At 41.7% G+C, this 27094-nt stretch overlaps 1 protein-coding gene across 2 annotated transcripts in view; it reads right to left on the bottom strand.

Moving 5' to 3' along the window:
* The window catches only part of nubpl (nucleotide binding protein-like), a 65408-nt gene extending 38314 nt beyond the window's left edge, over positions 1–27094 (bottom strand). The window contains exons 1-6 of one of the 2 annotated variants that reach the window (XM_039741418.1): positions 26929–27094; positions 14564–14711; positions 11215–11249; positions 9169–9259; positions 6517–6556; positions 6334–6424 (exon numbers count right to left, since the gene is read on the bottom strand). In XM_039741418.1, coding sequence (XP_039597352.1) covers positions 6334–6424; positions 6517–6556; positions 9169–9259; positions 11215–11249; positions 14564–14711; positions 26929–27054 — 531 coding nt within the window. In that variant the 5' untranslated portion in view covers positions 27055–27094. Of the gene's footprint in view, positions 1–6333; positions 6425–6516; positions 6557–9168; positions 9260–11214; positions 11250–14563; positions 14712–18992; positions 19651–26928 lie in introns of those variants that run through there. The other variant, XM_039741419.1, reaches the window with a different exon arrangement.

Genomic DNA, 27094 nt, shown 5'->3' with positions numbered 1-27094 from the left:
AGAGAGAGAGAGAATGTGGTTGAGCAAGTACATTTATAGATGTTCTCTCCAATTCCTAGAACCAATAGGATATCATGGTACTTGAAGGCCTCTGAGACAAGCCAATTCCAAACAGCCATACCTCAGACCAATGGGTGAAATAGAACATCTTATCTCCTGCCCCCAAGACCATATATTACACTAACCTGGCTTTGTGTGGGGGATGGGGGAAAAGACTTTAGCAAAGAAATGCTCATCAAACTGGTTTAAGACACATCCCCAAATCCTGTCGTAAAATTACAAAGAAAAGTCGAAAAATGGGGGATAAACAAGAATCCTCTCACCAAGGTACCTCTAAATTACATTGGTTTGCCTAAATTATAAATAAAGACATACAAAACATTTATCAAGTTATATGTAAAATCTCACATCACAACACTCCACCCCGATGAATGTTTTGTACAATGTCTTTATAACCAATGTCTTTAAATTGATTGTGCATTGATTTGCAGTATTTGCTCACCCAGTGTTAAAAGTTGTCCGTGACCATTTGTCCATTACATATCTTCTTTATTTCAAAGACAATCTGAAGAACTTGGAAGCGCTCCTGATGACTTGTATCTGCTCCAGCTTGCGTCAACTCTTTCTGCAGTCTCATATGTCATCAAATCTGGTGGTTCAAAATGAGACAAGTCCACACCTTCCACTAAACTAGCCCACTACAATTTAGTCTATTGTGTGAATTTTTACTCTGTACTTGTTCTCTGTCTAACTGCTAATTAGACGCCTGTCCCAAACTATCTAAGCATATGCAACTGTACAATTAACATCAAAATTTGAAAGGTAACATGCCACAGGTGCCAGTACAACCACTTCTGCCCAAGTGACAGCCATGTGCCACTGCATAAACTGTTCACAAACCAACATTTGTGGCCCCTCTGCACACATTTGGGGTTGACTTAGTTGCCTCTTGTGCTTTCCTACCCATGGTGCAACTCTTGACTGCCATCAGCCTTTACCAGTATAGGCTGGCATCACCACCATGAGACATCAAAGCTTGCAACTCTCATCATTCCCCGTAGGCCACCCCTAGAGTTGTTTGCTCACCATATGCATACTCATTGTGCTAAACACCTCGGTTCAGAATTGGCCCACTGGTCCTGTGCCTGTACCATAGCCGACAATCTCAGCAGGGCTTCCATATTTTCCCAATTAGACTATACCTAAACATCGGAGCCCATATGTCTTGCAAATGTATCAGCTGCACCTGCTTTCCTGAAAAGTTCACCAATTTTCTTAGTATACATTTTCCTTAATATTATTAATTATATTAATTATCCCACTTAATTAATTAATACCCAGAATGTATACTTTATGAGCCCAAAATGAATCCCCTTATTTTGGCATTCCTAACTGGTTTGTTCAGTTTCCACCCCTTGGAATATAAATTTGCTGCAGTAATGAACAAACCTTTCCTTTTAAACTATAGCTATTGTGACTAGTCCTATTATTGCATGACTTGTGGACTTGTTACTCACTTAAACCCCAGTAAGTGTCTTTTTCTTGCTGTCTCTTCAATTCTTCTTCATGTCTTTGTCTTTGGTCTTTGCATGTTGTCTTTTCTTCATTCTGCTATGTAGGCAGGTCTGCAAAATGGAAGGTGACAAAGCAGTTTCTGTCCATCTCATTTTCTTGGCTGTCGACCTGGTGCCAAAACTCAAACTTTGCTTCCAGGCATTCATTGGAACAGCTTGGCACTAGTGCCACGCCACTCCAATGTGCCAATGGTAACCCGATCTCCTGCATGGATTTTACTCTGCTAATTGCCTTCACTATTTATTACCTGCACCAAACCAAAGTCCATAAAAACCTTACAATAGAAGTAGCACTATTGCAAAAGGCCAGAAAATTGAAACAGAAATAACTGTTTTCCATTTCCTGTCTTCCTGTGCTACCCTTCTATTTTTTTTTCATTGCCTGTGTGTCCTTTTTTTATTGTATGGTAACTACTACCTGAAAGTGTGGACTGAAGCCTCTCCAGAACCCAAGTTCTAAATCCAGCATTTCTGCTAAAACTGACCTGTGTTCTTTACTAAAGACCAGCTCACTTTTCTCCATTTTATTGCATGGAGAGTCATAGGCTGTCTTTTGAACAACTGGTCAGTCAGGTTTCGAATTACTGAACCTAAGTGTGTGTGCTTTTTAATTACTGCTGGCCCTAGCACAGCTGTTAGGACCTTCACACCCCTGTGCATTCCTGGCTTCCTGCCTGAGCTTGTAAAACTTCCTGCTGCACCATCCCCCATCCTTTGTTCTTTGGCTTGTCCTGTTTCATTCAAACCAACTCCTAAACTGGTGCACTTTCTTTCCAACTCAGCCATTCTTGCACTAGCACATTCAGACCTTTCACACACAAGCACTTGAATTCCTTTCATTTCCATTGTTCTTTGTTTTAATTCCACACTTTCTTTACTCAGTACCAATATGCCAATATCCAGTTCATGCCCTCTAGTCAACAATTGCCATTCACACTCACCAGCTCCTCTGCCTTCTATCTGATCTCTTTGTCCTAAATCAAATTTCAATGCAGCACTGGTTACCTTTCCTAACAGTGGTGAAATATCTATCAGTGTAGCATGCTCTTTAAATACTGGACAGACCTCAGAATTACTTGGAGATTGTGGTGCAGTGGAGAATAAAGGAAGAAAACACCCTTGCTGTTTTCCCTTCCTTTCATCTCTCTCCTTTTCCTCACACTCACATTCCCACTCTTTATCTGAGCACACATCTGTCTCATGTAAGTCACCCACCCATGTTTTAGGGTTCCAGTCTGATCTGGTTACTATTGCCCTAACTTTCACCATGGGCAGTTTACATTTCTTTTTCCACTTCTTTCACTGCTTTCTACTTTAGCAGCAGGTGTTCTACATGCTAACACTTCACAATTATCACACCAACTGTTACATCTTTCAAAACTCTCACTCAACATTCCATAACTTTCACTTTCATTCACTTTGCTATTTTCTTCCTTATCATGATCTTCCTTATTACCAATAATACAAGCTAGTAAACCTCTTATAACAGCAGCTGTCTTCTTTAAACCTGATCTCTGTTTTCTTGCTTTTAATCCTTCCAGCCCCCTTCCATTTTGTGGCACACTCAGCTCAGCTTCTGCTTTCTCTACCTGAACTACAGGTTTCCTAGCTTTAGCCTGCTTCCTTCTGCCACTCCACTGGAAGATGGCTGACTTTAAAATGAACTTAGGCATTTCTAAGTCTACAATTTACTCTAATACAATTTGCCAAATTCGTTATGGGTTGGCCTACTTTTGCCCCTGTAAGCAAACATACACATACATACACAAAGATTCTAAACGAATAAGTACCGTATGAATGACGAATGCATGTCCCATCACTCCCTAGCACTTTAACCACTTAAATGCCGTATGAATGACGCATGCATCTTTCACCACTCCCTAGCACTTTAATTAGGGACTCACTACCACCAGTACTAACAAACATGCGGGTGTCCTTGTGACACACATGAAGTCTCTACACTTTGTTGGTTATATTCCATTCAGCAACCAAACAATGTTTTACTTCCACCGCATTTGTACACTGGGTGCCCTAAAATTCACATACATAAACAAACACATACATCAAAACAGTATTTGCAAACAGGGTGCAAAACTTGGTTACCCCAAAATCCTGCCGACTACGCCAATTGTTTTATCTTGGTAGAGTAATATATGTATTGCTCTACTTTCCCCTATTGTATTATTAATATGTAGCCTTAGAATGCCTAATCTCACAGACTTACCACTGTATATAACTTATCCCCACCTTCCCTTCTATATCTATAACCTCAGGCAATTAGATGTAGTAAAAAGACAAGCAGGAGTTAAGTTACACATAAAATAATGTATTACTGATAATATTCATAAATAATAACAAAATGCAAAGTACATTTGAATATTGGCAACCATACAACCTGATAAAATGGTGATGTGTAATTCAGGTGGCACACAGACTTGCAGTTACTTAAAATGTCTCTAGTTAAGGCATCGTTGGTGCTCAGCTTTCAGCCACATGTCTGTTCAATATGGCTGCTGAGCTGTGCTCTTCATTGTGTTGTCTTCATCATCACAGGTTAGCAGAGAGATGCTTCTTCATATGTGGGTCAGTCAGAGAGAGATGCTTCTTCATATGTGAGTCAGTCAGAGAGAGAGAATGTGGTTGAGCAAGTACATTTATAGATGTTCTCTCCAATTCCTAGAACCAATAGGACATCATGGTACTTAAAGGCCTCTGAGACTAGCCAATTCCAAACAGCCATACCTCAGACCAATGGGTGAAATAGAACATCTTATCTCCTGCCCCCCAAGACCATATATTACACTAACCTGGCTTTGTGTGGGGGATGGGAGAAAAGACTTTAGTAAAGAAATGCTCATCAAACTGGTTTAAGACACATCCCCCAAATTCTGTCGTAAAATTACAAAGAAAAGTCGTAAACATGGGGGGGATAAACAAGAATTCCTCTCACCAAGGTACCTCTAAATTACATTGGTTTGCCTAAATTATAAATAAAGACATACAAAACATTTATCAAGTTATATGTAAAATCTCACATCACAACAGTCCTCAACACTGATCAATGTTTCTTCCGGAATAGAAGTTGGTGCGAGGTAAGGAAAATTGGGCAGATTTTGTTTGGCAACGTTTCTGATTTGGAGGCAGTGGAAGAAATGTGTTGATGGAAAGTTAAATTTGGAGTGTAATTGTTTATAGGATGCAAAGAAGTTATCTGCTTATCAGATATTATTCCTAATTATTATCATGTTACATTGCTTTCTTTTCCTTTTTGTTATACATTCTTCATATAGACACTATATGTTAGATAGATCGATCAGACAGACAGACAGATAGATAGATAGATAGAACGGACAGAAAGACAGACACTTTCTCTTCAGGAGAAATGCTGAGAAAGTTTGTTATTAGCAGATATTTCTAGCTTTCCTTGTTAAATGATTGGATTATTGTACCAAAATGGTATTACAAGGGTAAATCAAAAAGTAAATGCAAATTCAAAACTATGCAATGGATAGAAGTGGACGCAACAATGGGTTCACAAAGGTTTATGGGTAGTTCGAACACACACAACACAGTACTCAGCCGTTAGTCTAGTTGAGGCCAAAGTTAAATGAACATGGATGATCCGCTGCAGGACTGTGCACCATTGCTGAATGCCGAGTGAAACCTGCTGAAATGCACTAAAGGATCTTCACCGACTGCCAGACTTTCAAAGAGCGTTTCTTGTGAGCTTGATTTTTTGGTTGTTTGAATTTACTGCTACTGTTCTGACCTTTGCTCACTGTGGTTAGCCAAACTTTTCTACCTTCAGTTTCGCCTGCCTTTGCTACTTTTGATCTTTTGTTCCAGTAAAAAATAAGATATTTTACAACTTTAAAAAATATTTTGATATTTTGAAGCCAAAGCCCCGTTTAGATCCGAAGCGGGCCAGTAGATTTTGTCTTAGGTAGGCCTTTTCTGGGCAGGTTAGGGAGGGCTCAGGTCTGTTTTAAGGGTCTTTGTAGAGGCCTTACAATATTTTGGCATTCAGAGAACAATGAATCGTGACACACATACATCCAAGCAGCCATACCACATACACTTCAGAACAGGCAATGCACATGAAGACATGAAGCGAAGTATGTTCAGGCCTGGCCAGTACTTGTAGGCAGGAAAACCTTTCACCCTGTGGTCAAATGTGGACGCCATGCCCCAGTACAGTGACAGGGACACTGTGCTGTAAAAATGATGCCACCCCTTGGATGAGATATAAAATTCAGGTCCTGACTCTCTGTGGTCATAAAAAAATCCCCAGGCATAGTAAAGAGCAGGGGATGGATGGATGGATAGATATGAAAGGCACTATATGATAGATAGATAGATAGATAGATAGATAGATAGATAGATAGATAGATAGATAGATAGATAGATAGATAGATAGATAGATAGATAGATAGATAGATAGATAGATAATTATTAATCCCAAAGGGAAATTGTATCCCGATATTCTGGTTAAATTGTCCTCCACGGCCTAGTCATTCTGGCCTCCTAATCATCCTCTGCCTATAATTGGCAAAGTATCTCTCACTCCTTCACCGCCTAATAGCTAACACGATGGCAGCCATTTCTGTGCCAGTACACTCACCATGTATCATCCAGGTGGATGCTGCACATTAGAGGTGGTTTAAGTAGCTCCCCACTCACTACGTAAAGCACTTGTAGTCCAAAAAGGTGCTATATAAATGTAAAAATGATATTATTTTTATTAGATAGACTTGCTTACCTGTCTCAATAACTTCTCCACTGCAGACATCACCATGAGTCCCCTCCACACAACAGGTGCAGATTCCTCAATCAGAAAGCCCATGGACATGCTGGCCGGAAGGGCAGATGAAGTAGAAACAATTGAATTAAATATCATCGGTCACTAAAACATAAAACAAACATCACTTGCACAAACACTTACCAAGAAATTCCATAATTCATCAACGGTCTCATTTGGTTTTCTACAAAGCAAACAAACAGAATTTAAAAAACGAAAAGAGAAAAAAGTTAAGAATAAACGATTTACATTGTTGTTAGAGCACTCCTGAACCTTTACTTTCCATTACAATTAAAAAAATCAAGTTTAGATAACCTACTCACATAAAATATACTGAAAAGTATTATTAATTTTGTGACAAAATTCACTGTAAAATACACACCATCACTAAACATTTCGTCTGCTTTTCTTACGTGTGTTACAACTGAGGAGGCTACACACAGGAAAAGCCGTGGGACCAGATGGAGTCAGTCCTCAGTTTCTTAAGGCCTGTGTTGTCCAACGTCATCTGTTCAGTCTGTCCCTAAGGCTCCAGAAGTGTCACTGCTGTAGAAATCATTCTGCATTGTTCCAGTTTAAAAGAAGTTCTATCTTGGAGTTTGCTAAAAGACACCTGAAGGACTCTGAGATGGTAAGAAAGTAGATTCTCTGGTCTGATGAGACCAAGATAGAACTTTTTGGCATTAATTCTAAACAGTATGTGTGGAGACAACCAGGCACTGCTCATCACTTGCCCAATACAGTCCCCACAGTGAAGCATGGCGGTGGCAGCATCATGCTGTGGGGGTGTTTTTCAGCTGCAGGGACAGGACGACTGGTTGCAATCAAGGGAAAGATGAATGTGGCCAAGTACAGGGATATCCTGGACAAAAACCTTCTCCAGAGTGTTAAGGACCTCAGACTGGGCCGAAGGTTTACCTTCCAACAAGACAATGACCCTAAGCACACAGCTAAAATAACGAAGGAGCGGCTTCACAACAACTCTGTGACTGTTCTTGAATGGCCCAGCCAGAGCCCTGACTTAAACCCAATTGAGCATCTCTGGAGAGACCTAAAAATGGCTGTCCACCAACGTTTACCATCCAACCTGACAGAACTGGAGAGGATCTGCAAGGAGGAATGGCAGAGGATCCCCAAATCCAGGTGTGAAAAACTTGTTGCATCTTTCCCAAGACGACTCCTGGCTGTATTAACTCAAAAGGGGGCTTCTACTAAATACTGAGCAAAGGGTCTGAATACTTAGGACCAGGTGAGATTTCAGTTTTTCTCTTTTAATAAATCTGCAACAATTTCAAAAATTCTTTTTTTTTGTCTGTCAATATGGGGTGCTGTGTGTACATTAATGGGGAAAAAAATTAATTTAAATTATTTTAGAAAATGGCTGCAATATAACAAAGAGTGAAAAATTGAAGGGGGTCTGAATAGTTTCCATATCCACTGTATATAAATATATTTGTGTGTGTGTAAGATAAAAACTTTATAGACACTCATTAAAAATATCAATATAAACATTAATATAACAAAACAATAAAACATAAGAACTTCTGGCTTGAAAAAGAGAGCTGCTGCTGTCATGTAATCTACATTTGAATTTAAACTTCTTTTTTAAGGTAAATGATGGATTAGAACACAATACTTAAATTCATAATGAACAATAAACATTATGCTTAGTTGTATATAATGTTTTAAAGGGGGAGAAAAAGACAAAAGGGAATTGTAGTTTATACCCGTCTGTTGCTAATTCACTGGCGGCTCCTGCCCACAGCACTCATTTGGCATTCTGTGCTGTGAAATATGCAGTCAGATCCATTCCTGCACACCTTATCTGTGGTCCACCAGCTCCATGTATTTTATTTTTTGATGCTGTTTAATGTGTTTGAGAAATCACAAGAGATTTTGTCTGGATTTTAAATGTTTGAATAAACTGTGCCCTAATCTGCATTCTTTTAATATGTCATCTCTTGCACGCAGAGAATTCCATTTTTGTGTTATGTTCAGTTAAAGGCTGTAGCTTTCACCAGCTTATTTTAGGCAACTATATGCAAGTTATATCCACTTTAGTCTTTGAAGATCTGCCACTATCAAAAACGGAAAAACATTCAGAAGAAAAAGAAATGTTAAAAAAGCACATATGGTACAAACATATATACATTAGAACATAGCGTAACCACTAGGAGGAGCTGCTGAGCCCCAAACCACAGACACAACAATGTCCAACACAATTCCAGGTTCAAATAAATGTTTATTATTTATTTGTTAGCACAAGTACATCATTCACTTCCTCCTGCAAAAGAGTGCTGTCCACTGGTCTCCTGATTTGATTTAAGTGACTCAGCAGCCACTCTTTTAAACTACACCTGGGAGCCAAACCAGGGCAGCGTTCCCCCGGCAGCACTCTCTGGCTGTCCTCAGTGACCCTGACAGGGCTGCGTTTCCGGACTTCAGCTCCTATCTCATCATGCTTGTGTCCAGTTTAGCCCTGGGGACACTGACACCTGTCATGTTGGAGAAGAAACGGCTACTGGCAAGCCCGTTCACCCAGTCCATCCATTATGGCCCATTAGCTGGGTTATGAACCCTTACTTTATCCCAGGTAGGAGGCCTGTCCTTCCTCTCTGGCACCTAAAATAGCTTATTTTTACTTTCTTTATTGAAGTCTTGGCTAAACCGACAGACCAAGGATCAAGTGCGTCTCAGTAAGAGATTTCCCTTATATACAGCGTGTGCAAAAAGGTTAAAGTAAAGCTATCTCACCGAGAATAAAAACATCAGAAACTAATAGTAATGACGACATACCAGTGGTCACTTCTGGGCTTCCACGAAGATTCATCAGTTTTGGGATTGAAGGACCATAAACATCTGCATCAAGCAGCCCCACTGTTGAATTCTGCAAAAGAAATAAAAACAAAAATAAAATTGTGCATGTTAGTTTGAAATATATAATTCATGAACACATACTGCAAGTGTATTTTATTTTAGGAAAAAGTCATTATCTGCAATGGTGAAGAAAAAATATTAACCAAAAAGATTCTCTGGTGTGTTGAAAGCAAGGTAGAATGGTTTGGAATGAGCAAACTGGCATACTGGGAGCAGATCTTTTTCTCCACATGACAGGTAAAAGTCTTCCTCGGGGCTAAACCCAATCAGGACATCGTGAAGGTGGCATAGGAGTTGAAGTCTGGGAACCCAGCCCTGTCTGGGTCTTTTAAGACCATCAGGGGGCACTGTTGGGAGAGGACTGCCCTGGTTTCTGCACGACCTGAAAAATGGGCAAGCATAAGGACCAGAATGCCTTTTGGCAAGGGCCACACTGTGAGGGTTAGAAGACTGGGTCAGAACATCTCCAAAACGACAGGCCTTGTGCAGTGGTGAGTTGCTACCAAAAGTGGTCCAAGAAAGGACATCTGGTGAACCGGCAGCAGGGTCATGAATGCCCAGGGCTCATTGAGGTGCCAGCGCATCAGGTCCGATACCACTGGAGAGCTACTGGAGCACAAACTGCTGAAAAAAATAATGCTGGAAATGAGCAGAAAGGTGTCGGAAAACAAAGTGCATCACAGATTGCTGTGTACTGCAGACCACTTTGGACACTCACGCTGACCCCTGTCCACCGCTAAAAGCACCAACAACGGGCACAAGTGTCAGAACTGGACCATGAAGCAATGAAAGAAGGTGGCCTGGTCTGATGAATCACAATTTCTTTTAGATCACGTGGATGCCTGGGAGCGTGTGTGTCCTCTACCTGGGGAAGAGATGGCAGAAGGGTGCACTATGGGAAGAAGACAAGCCAGCAGAGGCAGTGTGATGTTCTGGGCAATATTCTGCTAGGAAACCTTGGGTCCTGGCATTCATGTGGATGTTACTTTGACACATACCACCCACCTAATGATTGTTGCAGACCACGTCCTACACCCTTCCATGGCAACGGGAGTCCCTAATGGCAGTGGCCTCTTTCAGGAGGATAATACACTCTCCCACACTGCACAATTGTTCAGGAATGGTTTGAAGAACATGACAAGAAGTTCAGGGTGTTGACTTGACCTCCAAATTCTCCAGATCTCAATCCGATCGAGCATCTGTGGGATGTGCTGAAAAACAAACCTGATCCATGGAGGCTCCAATTGTGAGTTACAGGAATTAAAGGATCTACTGCTGACGTCTTGGTGCAGATACCATAGGACACTTCCAGAGGCCTTGTGGAGTGCATGCCTCAATGGGTCAGAGCTGTGTTGGTGGCACACAAGTGAACCCACAAATGGAGGTAGGTGTTTTAATGTTGTGGCTCATCGGTATACATGAACATCGTGTAATGTAGTTTGACGTACCACTCAGTGGCTGTAGGTTGCACTTTTTTTTTTTTGTTTTTTTCCCCCAAACCTAAGCCTCACTGGACAATTACATCAAAACAATTTTAGGTAAATATTCGGGGGAAAGTGAATATAGCACAAGCCTACACCATAATGCAAGGATGTCCCTTCGTGGCTCTTTTTTTTCCATTGCACCAAACTATGCCAGCACAGGCTCCAGTCCCACACAACGTTAAAAGAAAAAAACTTCAAGTACGGCACTCGTCACTTTTGACACAAATCTTCTGACAGAGAGGCAGAGACTGAACTCTGGTGAAGAACACGACTGAAATAAAAAAAAAATATATCTCCAGAAATGAAGGCCAAGACTCTAGGGTCAAGTGTACAAGGATTTCATTATTATTATTATTAAAAATACTTCACGTGTGAGCCTATCTAAAAAATAAATGTGCTTATTCACTATGATCAAAAACACAAAATATTACAAAACAAAAATTTAAAATACAAAAAAAATTAAATAAAAAACAGTATTTACCTTACAAACTGCTGCCAATCCAAGAGCCAGGTTCACTGCAATACAAGGTAAGAGTTAGTTTGTTAACGCTCTTAAGTTCAATAAAGTTAAGTCAAAACAATACTGAGAAAAAAAAAATCCATTTAGCCCCTCATTCTAACTAATAGAACACTAAACACAAGGCTCAGCGACTTCCACATTTCCCGACACAAACGTTGACAGTCACCACAGGGCTTAAGTCTTTCTTGTCCTCACACTTGATGACAACCATTTTGCTTTTTTGTCACTCAGCTAGTGTTAACACCACGATGATGAAGCTTCACGTGACTGAAGCCAGCAGACATATCTCGGCCGTTCTGTCAAACAGTGCAGGATCACACATCAGTTTCACTATCCGTGTCCATGTCTGATGACCAGTTCACATCGTCATCACTACCGCTCGATTCGAGCAATGGTTCAGTTTGTTCTTAAACTGATTTTTCATTTGCCGATGTGTTCTTCGATGACAAGGTACCATAAAGCAGAATATTCGTGTATTTTGGCAGTATGATCTACTAAATGGCAGCAAATCACTATCCTGAGAGTTACTCAGGCCTAACACTCTAAAGTGTATCGTTATATGTCACCCGAGGTCGACTCGGGTTTAGCCATAGAATTCTGAGCCTGAGTCAGTCATGCATGTGACTAACAGCAAGGACGTTAACCTGTCACGCAGAAAATCAAAGGTCATGACCCTCTGTGGAAACAACCTGGCACAATGTGGCTGCTGCCCTAACGATGGGAAGACCAAATAGTAGTGACTGCAAATAACCAAGATGGAGGAGACACTGGCACAAAATATCTAACTACAATAAAAGTGAGCTTCAAATCAGAAAACTCATGTTTAATTAGGAAAAAAAAAAAATAATGGCCAGAACTCACGGTGTGGAGGGGGAACATACAAGATATGAAATAATGGATCTACTCCTAACACAGAGCGGCACTTGCATAATTCCCTCTCCTTGCACATTAAATTTCTAGGCAAGTGACATTTGGGTTTTTGGTTTTACTTTTACAGGTTGCAAATGAGGCGAGTTGACATGAAAGCTCCGAGGTACGCTGGCGCCCTGCCCGGGGCCTGTTTCCTGTCTTGCGCCCTTTGTTGGCTGGGTTTGGCTCCAGCAGACCCCCGTGACCCTGTAAATAGGATATAGCAGGTTGGACAATGGATGGATGGATGGAGATGAAAGCTTGTGTGTGTACGGGCACCTTTCCTGGCATTTAAATAACTTCTATCAGGGATCTAATTTGCCATCAAAGGAAAGGTAAATCCACAAAATATACAAGACAAACCGTCCCCCACGATTCCGCCCATGTAGTAGCGTAACAGGTCAATGAGGAGACCCCGCCTGGCTCCCCACTCCCGACGTCACGCTTCCCCCTCCCCTTGGCCCGCAGCCTCGGTCTCAGATTAACGCGGATATATGGCTCCTGCAAGGGAACTATGATACTTCGTGCGATGAGGGAAGTCACAAAATCAACTAGAATGTTCAGGCAAATTACAGAAAAAAAATCGGATCTATATCTGTAAAGTAGTTCTCTCGTGAAAAGCGGATATACACACACAGACACACTGATAAGGTGACCCCTCTCAAGATAAACCTGAAATGGTAAACTAAACCATATTGAGCATAAAAAATTTGACAAACGAGGGGAGACCACTCAGCCATTCAACCGGTTCTGTTTAGCTAGTAGTACTGAACACTGAGCACAGTACTGAAGTGGCACGTAATGCTTCTCCGTTTTAAAATAGGCGAGTTTTCAAACTTTTCAATTCTTCTCGACGGGACATTAATTGAGATTTCTCAATGAAGACACAGATGTCCTTTCTGACTTTCCTTGAAGAGAAATCTCCCAATATTTCAAGAAAAATGGTACACTTGGAGTCAAGTTGTTTCATGTGGGCAGACACGCAGACTGACATGGTGATGATGTCAGTTGGCACTTTTCACAATGTAAGTAAATGCACTTTGAAAGAAAACTCAAGATGGCGTAAATTGTGGAGGAAGAAATCATTTCCTGTGTTATGATTAGGAGTCCCAAGACACCCAAGTCCCAAAACGTTGCAAAAGCACTTCTAATAATAATGCCCACTAGAGGGAGATATACTGCCAAACCCTGGCTAGATGAACAAGCAAACGGAGAATCTTTGTAAAAACGAAAAGGTTTTATTCCTCACAAAAATTCTGTGTTGTACAGAGAAGCTCCATAAAGCACAATGGGAATGAAAGGAAAAGTACCACTTCTGGTTAAAGGAAATTTGACAGAAATCTTGTACCTAATACAGTACTTGTATGCAAAATTTGGTTGACCAAAGCGTACTCAAGTTATCATGTTTACACACACATCATTCCAAAAATGGTATTTTCACACTCAGGGAGGTCTAAAACATCAAGATTCATCACAATCTCGACATTGAATCTTTGGACGATTTTAATACTTTGAACACTATTTACAATACTTGAACTCCAATTATGTGATACCATCTACTGTTAAATTCTGCTCTGTACTTGTAATATTTTTATTTTACTATTATATTCTACTGAGGATTACTTGTGTTCTGTTCTGTGTGTTGTGTTGTATTGATCCCCCTTTTTTTTTTTTTTTGACACCCACTGCACGCCCAACCTACCTGGTAAGGGGTCTCTCTTTGCACCACCTTTCCCAAGGTGTCTTCCATTTTTTTCCCCCTACAAGGGTCTTTTTGGGGATTTTTTTCTCATCTTCTTAGAGAGTCAAGACTGGGGGCTATCAAAAGGCAGGGCCCGTTAAAGCCCATTGTGGCCCTCCTTGTGTTATTTTAGGCTATACAAAAATAAATTGTATTGTATTGTATACTTCATACATGACAAAGTAATAATGGAGACTCCTAGAAACAAGGAAGTCAAGCAAAGTCCCAATACAGCAATCCAGAAACACAGTCAAAAACAAAGCATGAAGGTCAATATCTGAAAACTAACAAAGCACAGTAAACCCACCAAAACTCCGAGAGCGCATTCAAAATGAACCACCAGGAACTGTGGAAGACCCTCAGGATTTACATGGCACAGGGCAGTTCCTGGTCCCACCTCTAGGGGGAACTACACACAAAACACATGGAACATAACCCGGGTGGTGTACATACACAGACACAACCAAAAACAAAGACTAATGTAAATACTCGACAAAAGTAACATTAACATAAGTAACAGAATTAAAAATGAATATGACAGACTGAATGAATGCATTTGAAACCCAGCCGGGTTGGAAATCTGGCTAAAACACAATGTCCTTCCTGTGGGTCTCCACAACTCAATCAAGATCGTTAAATGTCAAGAAAGCCAAGGCTCACCTGCTGTGGTCGACTTCCCAACACCTCCCTTGCCCGAAGCCACTGCGATGATCTGCTTGACCCCTGGTATGGGCCTTTGCTTGGGTAGTCCTCGTGCCATGAGTTGCCGCTGCCTTTCCTGTGCAGACTTCCCAGTGGGAGAAGACGACTAAGGAAGGAAAGTTTTTTTCGGTGATCAAATTTGTATTAGTAGAAAGACAATAAAATATAATAAAACACACACATTAAATGGAAAAGAAATAAAAAAAAAAATCAAATCGAGACCACCCCATACAGGTTTATTTGAATGTAACAAGGCCAGGACTGGCATGATGTGCTCAGATTTTCTTTTTTGGCTAAGATTCTTGCTGCTGCATTCTGGACTCACTGCCCCCAATTGATGCCATTTTGTATCTTTTCATTAACTTTAATAAGATCAAACTGTTTCTATTCAATGGGTTGCCATGCACATACAGTATCCCTAAGTAAAACGTAGATATATACTGGATATATTTATTTGTACATAAATACCGGGTAAGTCAAAATTATGTTAACATTTGAGTGGCGGAAACAATTTATTCACAAAACACACTTCATATGTGCAGGATGATTTACAGGAATGTCTCCACCTGTCCGCCATCACGTTCAACACGTGGACCATAAGTGGCACATAAACTGTCCACACACATTGTATGTAAGTATACGAGGTGTGGCAGAAATGTAATGAGACGGATTTTTTATTTACCAAAGTTTTTCTTTTTTTCAAACATCAATGTTATCCCCTTCAAAGTAGTTCCCTTGGGCAGCTACACACCGATGGAGACGTTGTTCCCACTGTTGGTAGCAGCGCTGGAAGTCTTCAACCGGTATGGTCTTCAGCATGTCCGTTACACTCTTTTGGATGTTTTCTAAAGTCCCAAAATGACGTCCTTTAAGGACATTTTCAGTCACACGGACGGAGGTCAGGTGAATAAGGGGGCTGGGGAACCACAGGAATGCCTTTTGAGGTCAAAAATTCTGTTATGGAGAGGGCAGTGTGACATGGGGCGTTGTCATGATGGAGCACCCATTTGTCTACAATGTCTGGTCTCACGCGAATGACCCTTTTTCTGAGCCTTTCAAGGACGTCTTTATAAAAAACTTGGTTGACAGTTTGTCCTGGAGGAACAAATTCTTTGTGGACGATTCCCCTTTTGTCAAAAAAACAAATCAGCATTGATTTGATCTTCGATTTGCTCATTCGAGCTTTCTTTGGTCGAGGAGAGTTTGCAGTGTGCCACTCCTGACTTTGCCTCTTGGTCTCAGGATCGTATTCAAAATTCCATGATTCATCACCTGTGATCACACGACTAAAGAAATCTTGCTCATTCGCGATTCTGTCAAGAAGATCAAGACACTTGTTTTTTCGATTGTCCTTCTGCTCAATTGTGAGGTTTTTCGGCACCATTTTGGCACAGACCTTTCACATGTGCAAATGTTCAGTCAAAATTTGATGAACGGTAAATCTGTTCAAATTCAATTGTTCACTCAACATTCTTAATGTTAAACTTGAGCTCAGGATAAAGAATGTTCCCCATAGGCCGGTTTTAACTTTTCAAACGTCACACTTGCCGTTTAATGGCACAACGTTGCTCCAAATTCCGCTGTTCCATTTTGCGTGACACACAACCAAAAACACGACTTTGCTAATAGCAGTCACAAAAATCATGTAGTTAACGGAAGGAGGAGAAACTCGCACTGAGCTATGGGAGGGTACTGATACACGTGCTCTATCAAGGACAACAGCGCAGCGCTGCCAGATCGCTTAGTGTTGCCAGTCTCATTACTTTTCTGCCACACCTCGTAGACATAGCAGTATCACTAGTTCTGGTTGTTCTTTTGCCTTCTTCAATGCATAAACATTTCTAATGAGAAAACCTTTACCTGATAAGAGTGCAGGTTTTTTTTTTTTTTTGCACTTTAGTGGTTACATTTTGCTTAACAATACCTGTTAGATTTTGTATTTAGCATACTTACACTTATTAGAAATGATCGCAGTATTAATTAATGATAATAATCCAAATAAATGTGGGATGGCTTTGTTTTTGTTGCTTATTCTGTGGAAAGCACCTTGGATTGCATGTAAATATTTAATATTGTTTCTTTGTATCAGTATACTGCTGCTGGATTATGTGAATTTCCCCTTGGGATTAATAAAGTATCTATCTATCTATCTAAATCAATGATAAGGTGCTTTATAAATAGTTATTATTATTATTACCACTAATATCCTGGCGTTCAATACCATCAAGAGTGCAGAAATGGTGATTGACATTCACAACCAGCAGTTAGAACCTCTGCCATTAGATAATAAAGATTCTGCACTCAGTATGGTGGAAACTTTCAGATTTTGGGGTACAACTGTCATAGACACTCTCTGCTGGGCCATTAAGCCCACTTCCATTACTAAGAAGGCTCAGCAGCAGTTGTACAGGCTGGCACAGGGAAACGGGAAATTATCACTTGATGTTCAATGCACAACACATTACAAAATACATTTGTTAATGATGAAATGTACTGCACAGGCTATGCAATAAATGATGGCAATCAATTTTCATTTTAGGTTTTGAAGAAAACATCATGAAGGGGCTGTCCATTTCTCCGTACACATTCTGTCAGGCCTTTGTGGAAATTCTGCATTGCTAAAACATAGCACATCAAGAGGAGTGCCAGCGATTTCCTCTTCAGTCCTCCTTTTTTGTTCAGCAATGGCTGCAGGACACGTGCGGTACATTTGGCTTTTAAGATGATAAAAAATATCACAAACAGCAAGGTCTGGGTGTCTCGGAGGCCATGGAATTGATGAAGTGACACACCTTCCAAAAGATCGTCGAGTAGTTGCCATCGATTATCGAGCAGAATGCAAAGTGGCTCCAACCAGGGACTCCTTTTTTAGGGCTGAACCAGTTTCTTCAAAGTTACACTCCCATATTGTAATCGCATGAGCAGATGGGACACAATCGTGACGTCCTAACTTTTAACGACACCGAAATTCCCTTTGTGCAGCAGTCATACTATCGCCATTCTTATAAAAAGGCTTTCACAGCATACACTTGTTGCACACTCCACTGCTCCATTATGACTAACTTGCTGTGCAAGCCTGGGCTCCTGGAAACCATGGATTCTGGCAACTTCAATCAATCAAATCAGTTGTGCATTAGCAGCTAAGTGAGTTTCTCTCTCCTCGGAGATTTCGTTTTGCCGATTTGCTCACCTCACTTGTGTATCAGTAGCTAAGCAAGTTTCTCTCTTTTCTCTGCGGTTTCACTTTGACGACTGAGTCGCTTTCTTTGAGCTTCATGCTGTGGCATCGCACTTCTTGGCCGGACAGACAGAAAGACTTCCACGTGTGGACACACATATATATGTACAACAAACAAGACGAACCAGTTGACACCCCAAATTTTTCTAAATTTATGGAGTTTCACACTTGCACCCTGCCAAAGCATGCATTCGTGTGTAGCGGCCCGGTGCCGCTAAGATTCACACCGTTAAAAATGATGGTGATTTATTTATTCGTTTGGTGGAGATTCCAGGGACGCACCCAGCCTTGGCCTGACCCAACACACACACACACACACAAGCAGAGACAAAAAAGCAACTGGCAATAAAACAACAAGTAGATGACATTGTGATCTGTAGCGATAGTAGCGAGCAGGTTACGGAGAGCTGGAGATATGAGGAGAGGAATGAAGGTCAGTAGGAACAGGACAGAATACATGTGTGTCAATGAGAGGGAGATCAGTGGAATGGTGAGGATGCAAGGAGTAGAGTTGGTGAAGGTGGATGAGTTTAAGTACTTGTGATCAAAAGTACAGAGTAATGGGGATTGTGGAAGAGAAGTGAAGAAGAGAGTGCAGGCAGGGTGGAGAAGAGTGTCAGGAGTGACAGACGGGTATCAGCAAGAGTGAAAGGGAAGGTCTACAGGACGGTAGTGAGACCAGCTATGTTATATGGGCTGGAGACGGTGACACAGGAGACAGAGCTGGAGGTGGCAGAGTTAGAGATGCTAAGATTTGCACTGGGTGTGACGAGGATGGACAGGATTAGAAATGAGGACATTAGAGGGTCAGCTCAGGTCTGGAGACAAAGTCAGAGAGGCGAGATGGCGTTGGTTTGGACCTGTCCAGAGGAGAGATGCTGAGTATATTGAGAGAAGGGTACTAAGGATAGAGCTGTCAGGTAAGAGGAGAAGAGGAAGGTCTAAGAGAAGGTTTATGGAGGTGGTGAGGTGGTGGGTGTAACAGAACAAGATGCAGACGACAGAAAGATATGGAAGAAGATGATCTGCTGTGGCAACCCCTAATGGGAGCAGCTGAAAGAAAAGGAAGACTAAACAGTAATAAACAAAATATAACTACATGCTAAACGATCCCACCCCACAAACAAACCACAAACAAAAACCACTCACTATAAAAGTCCATGGAAAACGGCAACTGATGAAATGCAATGATGGGGGCAGATAGCCCAGAGATCAGCACGTTGAATGGGAATGTAAAGATCAGTCCTATCGGTATTTCCTGATGAAATGAAGACTGGAGCGCTCCTTTCTTCGCAGGTCGACAACAAATCCTCATACAGTCCTCAAAGATCTCGGGCAAAACAAGAATCCACAGGTATCAGAACGGAAGGCACACTGACAGGAAACTCCAGACACGAAACACAAAAGTCTTCTCCTCTTATGGTATCACTGGCCATCTTTTAAATGTCGCGCCGGCCTCCTTGTACCCAACAACCCCTGCACCCTCACAGATGACCAATAAGAGCCACTGCTAGGAGTTGAAGTTTCAATCCCCAGTAGCAACGCTACACGTGTGTGTGGGCGCACACACACACACTATAAAACATCTCCTTTATAACAGCACAATTCCGCCACTTTTAACTTACTGTATGCACGTTCTTTAAATTGTTATTATCACACATGCGTGTCGTGGGATCTCCTCACAGGCTTGACCGAGGTAGGCAGTAACCTACCTATAAGGACATAGGATAGCGTGGCCATGTTCAGACGCCTTCCTGACTGCTCCGTCTAGACCAGGGGTGTCGAACTCCAGTCCTGGAAGGCCACAGCGGCTGCAGGTTTTCATTCTAACCATCTTCTTAATTAGTGACCAGTTTTTGATGCCAATTAACTTTATCCTCAGCTTTAATTAACTTGACTCCGGCCCCTTAGTTGTTTTTTCCTTAATTAGCAGCCGGACAGTAATGAGACATAAAACAAGCAGGACACGACCAGCTCACCTGTACCCATCAAACAAAATCTGAAAATAAAGATGAAGGTCTCAGTAAGGTTGATCCCTCACGTTACCAAAACATTTTAGGAGTTCTTGGAAAAAAATACAGAATATCAACAGTTTGTGGAAAAAAGAGAGCAGCAACAAGCCATGGAATTAAATAACGGGTTTAATTAACAGCAAGAATCAGCTTCTCATTAAGGAACTGGTGGAAGTTTGAAGCCCCAATTTAGTTGGTCATGTATCTGTTGGCTCGTTTCATGTCTCATTTCTGTTTGGCTGTCATTTAATGAAGAAAGGAATCAACTCAGAAGACTTAATCGGGCTATTAAAATAGAGGGAAAAGAAGTTAATTAGCAGTGAAAACTGGACACTGATTAGGAAAAGGGTTAGAAAGAAAACCTACACCCGCTGCGGCCCTCCAGGCCTGGAGTTTGACACCTGTGTGCGTTTTTTCAGTTCATTTCCCTTATTTATTATTTCTTCAATTACAGACGACATCGGGGTTAGTAATTTATGATAGTAGAACACTTTTGGAATGGACGCATTTCACTGTGTGTTGTCCTGCACTGTATAACAATGCATGTGACAAGTAATAGAGAATAATATAACCCACTAGGGCGCAGAGGGGGCGCAGTCCCTCTCTCCCTGCAGCACCAAGAAAACACCCAGTAAGGGCACTTAGCCCCGCCCCTTCCAGGTCACGCGACACGAGAAGCTCAGCTGCCCAGAAGGAGGTGTCTTTTGCACTCTGAGCGACCCGCCGGCCGGAGCTTCGCTTCAGTACTCGACCTTCCATCTGCAGCAAAGAGCCGAGTACTTTTCTTGTTTTGTCCAAGAAGCCGTTTCTTTTCGCGGGGCTACTTTAATTAAAAACAGGATGACCCGGTCACTGCCCCCCAGCTTTTCATTTGATTCACGACCAGTCATTCCTGCACCCAGCTAGTTATTGATGTTCTTGTTTTCAGTTAAAAGCAGCTCCAATGCCACCAAGCTAATTTCCAGCACATTAAGTACTGGCGACTAAAACAGGGTTTTGATTCCGATTCCACAGAGATCATTTTTTTTTTTTTTAAAAACACATTTATAAGTGGCTCCTTCTCTTATTTAATTTAAACAAGATGGACAAAACGCCCATGAAACCAACACTCAGCCGACTGTGGACCTGAACAGTTTAAATCTTAATGGAGGTGAAAGAGAAGATCACCTGAGAATCCGGGAGAGTCTTTCAAGAACGAGAGCGGCTATCTGTTACGGGACGTGTTTAGATGGCGGAGGCTAAATGGGGCGATTCTGCTTTTGAAAAGCAGTGAGAAACTGAGAGCTGTTTGTCCGAGGTACACAAAAGATCAGACTTTGTGTGCCAAGGCCCCATTACGGTATATCAACTGGGAACAGGGGGGCTGCTTTTAGAAAAAGAAAATCTTCAAGACTGAAGAATACAAAGATTTTCTTTCATTTGCTCTGCTCCCTTCAAACTTTCCCAAATGTTGCTCATTGTTTCCCCCAGAGAGCTGGCACGACTGAAGTCACCCGGGCCCACAAAGAGATCAGGGGGTTGCTTCCTCGGCGAATTGCATTTTCTGCCTCCTTGGAAACGGACTGCGCGGAGGTGACGGGGTTGATGCAGGAACTGAAATCTCCCCGTTTGAATTATTTAGATACTTGGAGGATGGCTACAGGACTTCCTTTAAACTCTGAACACAACAGGTTATGGTGTACACATTCTTGAAGGAATTAGTATCTGTATGATTGGGGGTCAGCGCTGGGGCCTGTTGCTACTCCGTTTCTCATCCATCTTCATTCCGTTTATTCATTTCAGGCCCACAGGGAGACGACGTCTATCCGTGCAGCCTTGAACTGGACTTTAGGCTGATCACTAAACAGCCAATCGACCTCAAGGCCCCGTCACACTACATGGATTTTCCAGCAATTTGCAGTCACATTCTTTATTTGCATAAATACAGCAAATCAGCAGCAAACTCCCATGACTGCTCGATATCCCCAGCCACTCTGCAACTTAACTTGACCACGTTCGTTTGTTTGGCTGTTCTCCTCTGTGTTCTTTCTATGCTGAACCAAACTGGGCAGTGTGGCGGTCCGGCTTAGCGTATGCTCCCTTGTCGTTTCCAGGAGCCTCTTTATCCCGAAGCCATCGTATAGTCATGAACCGTACATTAAACACAATTTATGATATGCAACACGGGATAGAATATCAATATGTATCAACACAGTTGGGGAAAAAAAGTGTGATTTGTTTAGGGTTCATCTGACTCCCGACACTACTGTACCCAGCAGGGGGCGCCAACTCCCTGGGAAGGAGTTCTTTCGTGATTGCGGCGTGTTACGTAACCTGAATCTACATAGATATAAAATAAAAGTCGATACCCCTACCTAGTGATACGGTGGTAAGAAATCATGCAAGAGAAAGAATTTAGCTTGAACTCTTTTAGGGCGGACGCCGATTTTTGTCGACACAAGGGGTTAAGGGGGGATACCAGGGGCAGAGGGCGAAAGAAAGCTGTAAATGTTGATAAAATTCACCGTTCGGTTACAGGTAGACCCCTCTTTGCTTGGAGGACTGTTGACTGAAGACTCGTTGACTGCGTGAGTAGCGTAGAGTAAGCAACGTCTAGAATGGCACCAACATTGGGCAAGAGAGCGAAGCAAATGCACAAAGCCAAACACACTGTGCATATTATTTATTTTTTTATTTCTTTTTGGCATACGTTGCAGAATTGGACTCCGATTCTGATACAAGTGATCTGGAGATCGAAAACGAAAGACAGATCGGTCCCCAGCTGATCATAGTGCTGGACACACTTGTGTAGCGGACGTGCCCATGAAAACGTTCACCCTGGACGGACTACACAAACATCGATTACTGGAAGAGAAGCTGGCAACTGGTATGGGCTGTCGCTTTCTTTGGTAGAAGTAGGGTAAATACGTAATCATTTCATTTAATAAAAATACAGTAAAATGCACGGGTACTCACCAATAATGAGTGATAGTGATTGAAGATGATGAGGATAAAGAATTAGCTATGCAGTATGATGAAGGTATGTAATGAAGATGATGAAGCAGAGGATTTACGGCTCCTCGGGTGGCGCCTCTTCCTCAGGCGCTTCAGGAGTCGTCGTATCTTCTGAGGGGTCTTCTTCTGGTGGGGTTCTGTGCTGCCTGTTCTTCATAGGTATGAGGAACATCGTAATGGGAAGTTGCTGTCATTGTTTCTTCATGGTGGTAAGAAGGGTTTATCTGTCTGAATGGCAGCATCGATACCATCATTAACTTTGAGAGCCCGAGCCATATAGGGATCGCATGCTTAGGTTCACTGTCGGAAGCCATAGAAGGTGCAGGGCGTTTGGGTGGCATCTTAGGGCTTTAAGAAGAACAAAACGAAAAACACGAGAACACTCAGCGAAACACTCGAGAGAGCTACACGCGGTAAACTGTTATGATGCGGGAATGCTGGGCTACATCTGCCGGAGATGCGTCACAGAGCAGCAGCCAATCAGCAGCAAGGAGAAATGAATAACGCTCTCGGATTGGCGCCTCCGAGTACAGGGGTACAGTATTTCACCATCCCAAGCTGCGTTTTCCTCTACGGTTGCTTTGTGTTCTCTCTACAGTACTAAAAAAATGTATACAGTATTTTTATTTTATATGGAAATGTAGCTGAATTTAAGTGAATATTTATGTTACAAAATTAGTAAATTATATTGTTCTTAATAATTTAGCGTTAAAACGCATGAAAAATTATATAATTGACACGAAAAAAGCCATAAAGAATTGTGGTGGACATTTGCGGTTTCCGCAAACAATTATTAAGTAGGTTCTCAGGAAAAATCTGTTAACCACTGAGGTCATGAACTCTGAGCCGCGACTGTATTGAGAAAGATCATTTTAACCTGGAGAAAGAATAATGTGATCGTCCGAGGATTTCCCTCTAGAAATTTACCTTGTGGACGCCGGATGTGCGTGCAAAGCAAATACGTGAGCAGGGCTGACAAGTGGGCAGCCGACCTGCAGAGACTACAAAAGCCTTAAGGGTTCACACGGCCACATAAAACTGGATCATCTCTCTCTGTTAAAGGATCAGTTTGGAATTTTTCAAATCGAAGTTAATTCTTCAGAAACATGAATTTGTCAGCCGAAATTTTGTTCTAAAAGGCAAATGTTTTCTATAAATTTAAAAAAAAAAAAAGTGGTGGCGCAGCGGTTAGCGCTGCTGCCTCTAAGTAAGGAGACCCGGGTTCGCTTCCCGGGTCGTCCCTGCGTGAAGTTTGTATGTTCTCCCTGTGTCTGCGTCGGTTTAATCCCACAGTCAAAAGACATGCAGGTCAGGAGGACTGGCGATTTTAAATTACCCCTAGTGTGTGCTTGGTGTGTGTGTGCGTGTCGTGCGATGGGTTGGCGCCCTGCCCGGGATTGGTTTCTGCCTTGTGCCCCATGTTGGCTGGGATTGGCTCCAGCAGACCCCCTCCCCGTGACCCTGTGTTCGGATTCAGCGGGTTGGAAAATGGATGGATGGATAATTAACTTGCCCACACTGGCACTTTACATTGTAGTCTATGGGCACAAAAGAAAGCCTTAAAGAGTAACCAAATACAGCCATTTTACAAAGCAAGACTATTGTCAAGGACTGATGCACATCTTGTGACTACGCACAATTGTGAAATAGTTTATACAGGGCGTGCTTGAACAAAAAACACCAATATTATGCGATTCAGCCATTTTAAAACAAGTGCAGCAGTGTGCGACTACTCAGCACTTTGCTATCCTGCATAACAGCCTTTCACTTGCCCCGGAACCAGGAAGTACCAGGATCATGCGATAAATGATTATTTCTTGATCCTTTGTTGTCACAAACGTGCATGAAGAACACAAAAAAAAAAAAAAAATCAATATTTGGCAACTGTATGGATGCATTTGGCTGGTTTTTAAGCTTTTCCTCTGTGCCTCATACCCTCCATTGTAAAGCACCAGACTGGGCAAAGTCATTTTTTTTTTTTTAACTTATAGAAAGCGTTTAACATTAGATCACACAGTTTCTTTTTAAAAATTTTATTGAATTTATTAAAATCAAACAACATTCCATACAAGCAAGTCCAATTTTACAAGACTAGGTTCAAGTCAAGTCATCCCCCACCCATTAGAAAGAGGGCTGGGACGACAAAGTGAAACTTTAACAGTAGAAAAAATAAGTGAATAAATAGAATAAAAAGGAGAAGAGAATCCATCCATCCATTATCCAACCCGCTATATCCTAACTACAGGGTCACGGGGGTCTGCTGGAGCCAATCCCAGCCAACACAGGGCATAAGGCAGGAAACAAACCCTGGGCAGGGTGCCAGCCCACCGCAGGGCACACACACCTACTGCCTCAATTTAACTGCTTATTCTAAAATGTTATTAATTGGGTCCTGCCAGGTTTTAAAAAAAGTTTTGCACAGATCCTCCAAGTTAGAATGTATTTTTTTCCAGTGTTAGATAGTATAGAGCATCAGTTATCCCCTGGACTGATTCCCTTCATCCTTTTAAACACTTCAGATGAACGTCTGCTCTTCATTTCTCTAAAGGCTCAGCTCTTTTAGTCTGTCCTCCTAACTCATCCCCTGTAGCCCGGAATCAGCCTCGTCGCTCTTCTCTGGACCTTCTCTAGTGCTGCTATGTCCTTTTTGTAGCCTGGAGACCGAAACTGCACACAGGACTTCGGAATCCCTATCATAAATCTTCATATTTATTTGTTTTTTGTAGTTTTATACTTCCTTTCATTTTTGCACTGATAAGATGGCATTCAATTTTCTTGTAGTTGTGCAATCACAATAAAGATATTAATTTATTCATACCGTGCATGCATATGAGAGATTTAATAAGATACAGAGTATCAGTACAATAGTGTGTGGTGCAGCCATCATGGACTTTGAGGTCAAGGCTGGTGAAGATTTACCAACTTTCCCAGTAGGAAAACCAACTTATGGAGGCATTCCAGTTGATCCTTCCTACTTGGTGCTCAGAAATTCCGACTTCCCAAATAGAACACAGAACTCGCCAGTTAAGTAAGCCGTTACCTCCCAGTTTCTGTGTTTTGGTGTCAATACAGAAACAACAAATTAAGTTTGGCATTTTTTTTTTTTAATTATAATGAACAAAGAAGCTATAATTTTTTTTTTAACTTAACGATATTTTCATTTTAATTTCCAAGTGTTCTGGTTATTGAACCCACTATTTATTAATTAGTGGGCCTGATGCTGACGTAGTTGCAGCCTTTCATCATATGTTTTTTTTTTTTTTTGCCTGGGTGTCTGCTCTGCTTGCTTTTAAATATAATTATTAAAATTGCAATGAAGGAGCAAACTACACAAACGGGGCAGAATGACAGACCAAGAACAAAAGAGAGTTGAGCATTAAAATCTACAGCGAAAATAGAAATATTTCTAAACGTCTTCTTAGTTTTTTCTTTGTTAATTAGTATTACCCAATATTTTTTTTACTTTATTCTTTTGTCATCTTGTAAAGCACTTTAAACTACATAAATTGTATGAAAATATGCAACATAAATAATTGCCGTTATAAATGTAAAACTTATTCTGTGTTTTTCTGATTGCAGAAGAAGAGAAAAAGCCCAGCTAATTAAAAAATATCAGTTATTATCAATTATTAGCAGTAATTGTGAATCTGCTTGGAAAAAAACCTCCAATCAGAGCGGACAGGTATGGGGATCAGTACGTCGGAGTGCTCTGTACCAAATAAAATAACCAGAAAACCTACAAAAGAGAGATTAAAAGCACGATGGTGCAAATCTTAAATAACCAAGTGCAGCAGACACACACGGTCACGACATTCTAATACAATTGTAGAAAACGTCGTTTTGTAATTTTTGGATTGACAGCAAAACACAAAAACTGGGAAACAACAGCCGGCTTAGTTCAGGAGGGACGAAAGCCTGCAGCACGGGGGGCTCACACACACACAAAACTGACCTTGAAGACCCCCTTGTTCACATTGCTCTGACCCCCGCTTGTCATAAAACACCAGCCTCCTGCAGCACCACCGCGTGCTCCGAGCTGCTTCTCCCTCCCTCTCGCAGCGACATTCAGGATGCCTCACCTCGGCACGACAAAGCTGTTTTCGGACACATACAGCGGGACCACCCGCCGGCACGATCGATTTCGTCCACCTCCATACTCGCGTGGAAGGCTGAAGCAGTTTGGTGCAGATGCGCATCAACGGCATGTTTCCCACTAGTTCCGGGAAAAAGAAGGGCGCGCGCTGA

This window comes from Polypterus senegalus, chromosome 18, assembly GCF_016835505.1.
Source record: "Polypterus senegalus isolate Bchr_013 chromosome 18, ASM1683550v1, whole genome shotgun sequence".
Lineage (NCBI taxonomy): Eukaryota > Metazoa > Chordata > Cladistia > Polypteriformes > Polypteridae > Polypterus > Polypterus senegalus.
Note: the sequence above shows the minus strand (reverse complement) of the source record. Positions and strands in the feature narration are given on the sequence as shown.